This window comes from Trypanosoma grayi, assembly GCF_000691245.1.
Source record: "Trypanosoma grayi strain ANR4 Tgr_876_V1, whole genome shotgun sequence".
Classification (NCBI taxonomy): domain Eukaryota; phylum Euglenozoa; class Kinetoplastea; order Trypanosomatida; family Trypanosomatidae; genus Trypanosoma; species Trypanosoma grayi.
In genome coordinates this window covers 1-6512 of record NW_008826495.1, presented here as the reverse complement: position 1 = coordinate 6512, position 6512 = coordinate 1, and the positions used below count along the sequence as shown (strand labels likewise).

Sequence of the window (6512 nt, the reverse complement as noted above, 5' to 3'; positions counted from 1 at the left end):
TGTAACTGTTAGCGTGGGGTGTCTGCTGCGCAACCGACACGGACCCTCTATGCGTGGTTATTGGAAAACGTTTTTGTGTTTCGTACTTGGGTCATAATTTACCTGGCGTGGTGTTCACTGTGCAAGTGCCACTGTGGCCCAGCCAAGTTGTTGTTTGTGTTCCTTTTGTCTCCTGAGTCCTTCTTTCCCTTTTGTTGAGGTGCCTGAGTGAGTGGCGTTGGTGGTGTAGGATGCCGCGTTGAGGCGCTTACCTGTACCCGCACGGTGGCGGTGTAGTGTGGCGGCACGCCCCCGCCCCCGCACGCGTCTGCGCTGCCGACATGCACGACCGCAGACGAATGGTGGCCGTGGCGTGTGCCTTGTGGTGCGGCATGACTGCGCTGCCCGGAGCCTGCGGGTGTGACGCGCTGCTGCTGCTGCTGCTGCGTGACTGGTGGTGCTGGCACCGCGGCGACGTGGCGGTGGGCGCGCGGCGACAGCGGAGCGGTGCATAGTGTGCGTTGCGCGCACTGCGGTGCTGGCGGCTGAGGTGCCGGTCCTCCACCCCAGCAGGGCGGCAGCATGAACCCAGCTGCTGTGTGCCCCACTGAAGGGGCTCGCTGCGTGGCCTCCCACGCGATCCGTCTTTTGGTGCTGCTGTTGCGTGCGTTGCGTGGGCCGCCGCCAGTCGCACTTGCGCCGCTCTCCCTCTCTCTTTGTGTCTCCTGTTGTATTTGTGATGGGGGATACAGTCGCCCGGGGAAGGTACTCTGAACGCCACGAAGCCGCTGCTTCGACCGGTGACTATGGGGCGGCGAGCACTGCGCCCTGGTGGGCTGTACTGCTGCCTGCACGTATGCATGGGGCTGGTGGTCTCTGTGCTTCTGGTGGCTGCTCCACGAGGTGCGGTGGGCCAAAGCACCGAAGCAATGAGAGTTGTACAGTTGCTCTCTATTGATGCGAAAGACTCCTTGTCTACTAATCACGTCAGGGAGGCAGCTGCTGTGGGCTTCTTGGCATCGCTCTATTCACGTGGGTACGTTGTTTTGCGATGCTGATGAGGAGGGCCGTGCCGCCGACTGCGCGCCTCGACGCTGCTGTGTACCGGGCGTACTGGAACGGCCTGCGTGTGCGTGTGGGTGTGCACACCGGGCTGTGTGACATCCGGCACGACGAGGTGACGAAGGGCTACGACTACTACGGCGGCACGGCGAACACGGCCTCTCGCACGGAAAGCATTGCGAACGGCGGGCAGGTGCTGCTGACGGGTGCGGCGTACCTGGCGCTGAGCACGGCTGAGCGTGAGCAGCTGGATGTGACTGCGCTTGGTGGTGTGCCGCTGCGCGGTGTGCCTGCGCCTGTGGAGACGTACCAGCTGAACGCTGTGCCCGGGCGCACCTTCGCCGCACTGCGGCTTGACCGGCAGGATGTCTTCGTTCACAATGAGGGTGATGGTGCGTCAAGCAGTGAGCCCGGTTCCAGTGTAAGCTACATGAGTGGCCCTGCGTCGTTCAGCAACCTTGTGCTGGTGACTGTGTTTGGTGCCTTCACCCCGCAGCAGCGTCTGCTTGTGCTGAAGCCGTACTGCGAGCGCTGGAGTGTTCGTCTGCCGCCGAGGGCCTCGTCTGTGTCTGATGACGAATACTGTCGTCTGTTGTTATCACGTCTCTCGCTGAAACTCGAGAAGGTCATGCAGCGTATGGGATGCGCCCATGAAGCTCATTCGCGTTCATCTGCAACTGACAGAGTGAATTTGCCTTCGTTTTTGGAGGGGTTATCCTCCTGTGGGGAAGATCAGGGGAGCGGCTTCGTCAGCCGTGGCTTGGGGACGTACCCGGAATTGGGTTCTGTTGAGGGTGGCGGGGATGACTCGGATTATGTGACCTTGGTCGTGAAGAGGTAGAATTACATGACCTTTTCTTTTCCTTTTTTGATGGGAAGAGCAGACGCGTTGCTGTACGTCAGCGTCTTTATCTGAGACCGATGTTATGTATCGAGGTTGCTCACTATCTTTTGAAGGAGGATTTGTTTTTTATACGTGAAAAAAGCTGAGTTGCTTAAGAACTCCCCCCTGAACACTCTAAACTTCATTATTGCGTTGGTTGACTCTCAGGCCCCCCTTCACTGTGGAGAGAATACAATGCAGACTGTGGGCGTGCACTTTGACTCATACGCGGTGTGTATAGGGATGTGGGAGGAAGGGGCGCCATCCGTGTCCTTTATTCATCCCTGCAACGCAACAATCGTGGAGGGACGTCACACGCCTTTCGACGCTGCGAACGAGGAACCACAACAATTTATGGTACAACACTAAATGCACTGGACAGTTTTTGCATGCTTTTCTCTGTTGTTTCTTGTGTGGTCTGTATTAAGCGGCGCCGTGGGGAGCTGTGAACACCTACTGAGGTACTTCTCATATTGCATGCATTCCGAAGGTGACTGTGCTTGTCTCATGTTGGTGCGGAGGTATTTGGCTGTATAGTGACACCGCACAGCACCTGTATGATGAAATGGTAGCCTTGTTTAATTTAGCAAGTGGTGTTGCACTTCTGAATTCACTGTGGGGCACTGCATGAGCTCCTGTTGTATTGCTCTGTGTTTTGTGTTTTAGTCCTATGTACCGAAGAGTGTGCCTGGTGGGCAGAGGCAATTTCGGAATAACATATGAGGTGTTTATTTATTTCTATTTGACCCAAGACGAATATAAAACCCGCACGTAATTGTGCACAATGCAGATCTGGAAAAGTTTCAAATTATTTATCTGGAGAAATCTAAAATATACATCACAGGGATGTATGGACCGACAGAAGTGTACGGAGGCAATATTCTCATTTATATTTCTAATAAGTGGAATCACTCGGAGTAGTAAGACCAGTTTGGTGATCTGTATGTGTTGCTGATGACCGCGTCGTATTCTAGGTGTTGTGCTTATCTACGCTGCCGTGTCTCCCTCTTCTCTCACACGTAGCGTAGGCACAGTGGGAATCCCCGCTGCGGCGCGTCGAGCTACACAGCAACGGGTTGGCGCACCGCACCGGGCTGCTGCCTCCGCGGCTGATGGATACGCTCGACACCCACACCGCGCTGGGGTTTCCCAACGTCAGCGACAATGGCGTGACGTGCGCCGGCTGCACGCAGCGATGGGGCGCTCCGGCGACGAGTCTGTTTACGTGGCGACGCTGTGTCTGCTGCCGGGCGCCAGCAGAGCGTACCTCGTGCAGATGTGGCGACCCCTCTTGGGGGCTCTCTCTTTTAGCTCACGTGTTGCTCACCTACTGGCGTGTGATTCGTACCGTGACGGTGCTGCTGTCCGATCGGCACGCCCCAGCGCAGCACTGTGCAACACTTTATTGGCTCCTGTTCTCCACCTCCCCTCCCCCCTTTTCTGGGTCACCTTCGCAGTTTGTCTTTGTGCTGCTTTCCCCACGATTGATGATCGCTGAAGGGGACGTGTGGTCCGTGGCGACGGGGGGGTGAGTGAGCGGTGCGGGAGCGCATGCGCACCGAGCAGCAGGGCGCCGAGCGTGGGCGACGTGCCACCGAGACCGACACCGACACCGCCGCCGGACGTGTGCGGAATGGCCGCGGATGGCATCTACGGCGTCATCACGGAGCTGCGGCGACCGGTTGAGGAAGCGGCGGCTCAGCAGGGCATCAGGGCGATGCTGAAGAGGGATTCCTCTGTCCGGCGTGTTGTTGCAGCGAGTCGTCGCTGCGGCGGCGAGCAGCGGTGAATGCGAGCAGCCAGGTGGGCGAGCGGGTAGCGCCCCTGCCGTCAGTGTGTTGTGGCTGGGCTTCAGCGTTGTGCCTCCATGCCCGTGACCGCAGCTCTCTTCTGGTTCCTACCAGAAGCTCGCACAGCCGCGAATGTGCACCCCTCTTCCATTGTTGTTCCCCCTTTGTCTTTTCCGTTTTAGTGCCGAGTGAATTGCACAGCAGGAGTGTAGCCGCATGGCATTGCTCGAACGGACATACACACTGCCGGCTGTGAGTTGATGTCTCACGGCGGCAGCGAGGGGTGTCCGTGGTACAACAACTGTCACAAATTGTTTCTTTGTTTCCTTGTGGGATAGTTTGGTATCCCCGGTTTACCATTTATTGTCGCAGATGGCGGTCCTCGCACTCTGTATAGTGATATGTCATGAACTATCTTTTGGCTGTGGGTCGCTGTGTTTTCCTTTTTATTTGTGGGTTGTTTTTTTATTTTATTGCACCTGTTGATTGCTTTTCCGTGAGGGAACAGGCGCTGGAGGGTCTGGTTGGCTGTTTCTCCCCACCATTTATCCAATAGGGTCAACATCCCAGCCTTGGCTTCATTATTGCAGAGGGGTGAGCGCTGGCTCTATATAACATCACGAATGCGTACCGCCATTATGCGCTCTATGAGCTTGCAAAGACAACTGGTGAGCGTTACTGGCCTGTATGACGCCAGTTCAGTCGCTTTCTTGCCCGGTTTGAGGGGTGGGATTATGATCCCGTGTCACCAACCCTGCGGAACGACGCCAGTGCGCAGGCTCTTGTTGAAGAGCGTCAGTACGGTGTGTTTTGCACATTTTCCAATGTGTCGCAGTGCCTCCCCATGGATCATGTCAGGTCCCGGTGCAGATCCCAGCGGAAGGAGGCGCAGTGCGCGATCGAGTTCGGCCATTGTTATTGGCTGAAAATCCTCATCCCTTGTTTTGATTTGGGGGTGGGGAGTAGGATCGCGGGTGTCTTCGCGGAATTGCAGCGTACATGCGGGCCAGGTGGTGGGAAAGCACAACCCCATCTGCCTTGACGGCGGGCGTGCTGAGGGGGCGGGGGGCGTATACACGCTTTATGATCTGCCAGCTGTTCCCGTTGGAGACCTCAAGGTTCGAGCAGAGCGTTCGCCACCGGCTAGTGGCCGCTGCGCGAAGAAGTTCCCTGCGTCGGATCTTGAGCCGCTGACTGGATTGGGCGTGGGGCTTGCTAGCAATTGCTTTATCCAAGTCGGCCAGCTCAGGGGTCCAGAACGGGGACTGGCGTCGATTGCCCTCCGGCACTGCTGCCTTTGTGGCAAGCCGTATACCAGATGCGATGTGCTTCTCTATGGTGTCTATGCGATTCATGCCTCGTTTGAGCCTGCAGTGTGAGTTGGTCAGTTTGCGGAACTTCGACCAGTTTGCCTTCTTCCATGTAAGCAGGGTCTTGTAGATCCGCGGCACTTCTAGCGGAGTGTCATCCTCCCCCACCTGGACAGTATAAGTGATGATGTAGTGGTCGCTGTCGGGGGTGGGTCGCGCTGTCCAATCTGTCACTGCGCACTCTTTTGCCAGTGTTACATCTGGCGCGGAGCCTCTATGCCTCTCGGTGTACCGTGTCCTATTTCCAGTGTTGGCAATGAGGAACTCATTATCAATGCACCATTGCACGATGGTATCACCTCGAGAGTCAGGCGGGACTTCGTTGTCCCATGCCAATGCGTGTGCATTGACGTCAGCACCTATGAGCTGTGGCCCGTCTGAACCAAGTCTATCAAGGTCCTCTGGAGTGATCTGGGTCGCAGCAGGCGGAAGATATGCTGATGAAATCGCCAGCTGCATACCTGCATCCAGATGGATGGTCACCTGTGCAAGCTCAATGCCTGCAACAAGTGCAGGTCCTATCTCTACCCGTACCTCATCCCTGATGAAGATTGATACACCTCCACTACGACAGGTGCGAGCTATCCCATAATGTTGGTACTCAGGAAGTCCAAAACTAGCTGCCTCAGGGGGGGACATTTTCGTCTCACTCAATAAGCAAAACGCGATATTATCATAGTAGAGCTTTTTCCCCAAGGCCAGCCGTTTGGCTTGCGTTAGCCCAGCTGAGTTCCATTGCATGCCCTTTGCTGTAGGGCCGGGATTCTCTTCCGCATTTCCACACAGCAGTAACTTGGTATGGATGATACTAATGGTGGCACGGCGACACACGCCCCAAGACCGATGAAGATAATACGGTGTCCCAGCAAGACGCGGCTGGTCCTGGTACTTTGCAATGCCGTGAGCCTGGCGCCGCAAAGTTCTCCAATTGACGAACTTTGCTGGCGCCTGGTTTCCCCCGACAATACGGGGCACTGGACCTTGGTGCCACGATGAGGTGGTCGGCATGACAAAGGACGAGAGCTGATGGGAAATAAAATCCGACTCAGCTTCCAAAGTCATATCCTTTATTCGACGATGGCATCCCACAATGGCTTTCACATACGGCAAGGATAAAATTGTGCTTTTGCAAAAAGCTAATCTACTCACTGTGTTCATCTATTAGATTAGGCATCATTTAAACACCGATTTCCAGGGGTCGTTTTGGCACAATGAAGAATACAATGCGGTTACCATCTATATCAATACCAATTTAACAGGAATCTATTTTGAGAAATTAAAGGCAGCTGGAAATGGTACATAGAACCGAAAGGCATTCTTAACTTAGTCTCGCTGTGCCAAACTGTAAGCCAGACGGCGTCTCTAACAGAGGTGCTGGTGACAAACCGTCATGAAAGAATCCACATTTTACCTCTTGGACACCTTGGT

At 55.5% G+C, this 6512-nt stretch overlaps 4 protein-coding genes across 4 annotated transcripts; 2 read left to right on the top strand and 2 right to left on the bottom strand.

Annotated features, from left to right (window-relative positions):
• Nucleotides 1–247: 247 nt before the first annotated feature.
• DQ04_08761030 (hypothetical protein) lies at nt 248–841 on the bottom strand (the record flags this gene model as incomplete). The annotated part of the gene is made up of 1 exon (XM_009315684.1): nt 248–841. One exon carries the CDS (start codon nt 839–841, stop codon nt 248–250), a length of 594 nt encoding a protein of 197 aa, XP_009313959.1.
• A 189-nt stretch (nt 842–1030) lies between these two features.
• On the top strand, nt 1031–1882 carry DQ04_08761020 (putative receptor-type adenylate cyclase; the record flags this gene model as incomplete). The annotated part of the gene is made up of 1 exon (XM_009315683.1): nt 1031–1882. The coding sequence occupies one exon, from the start codon at nt 1031–1033 to the stop codon at nt 1880–1882; it is 852 nt and encodes a 283-aa protein (XP_009313958.1).
• Nucleotides 1883–3036: 1154 nt separating this feature from the next.
• Nucleotides 3037–3456, top strand: DQ04_08761010 (hypothetical protein; the record flags this gene model as incomplete). The annotated part of the gene is made up of 1 exon (XM_009315682.1): nt 3037–3456. One exon carries the CDS (start codon nt 3037–3039, stop codon nt 3454–3456), a length of 420 nt encoding a protein of 139 aa, XP_009313957.1.
• A 1190-nt stretch (nt 3457–4646) lies between these two features.
• On the bottom strand, nt 4647–6146 carry DQ04_08761000 (Tbingi protein; the record flags this gene model as incomplete). The annotated part of the gene is made up of 1 exon (XM_009315681.1): nt 4647–6146. The coding sequence occupies one exon, from the start codon at nt 6144–6146 to the stop codon at nt 4647–4649; it is 1500 nt and encodes a 499-aa protein (XP_009313956.1).
• Between the last annotated feature and the right edge of the window lie 366 nt (nt 6147–6512).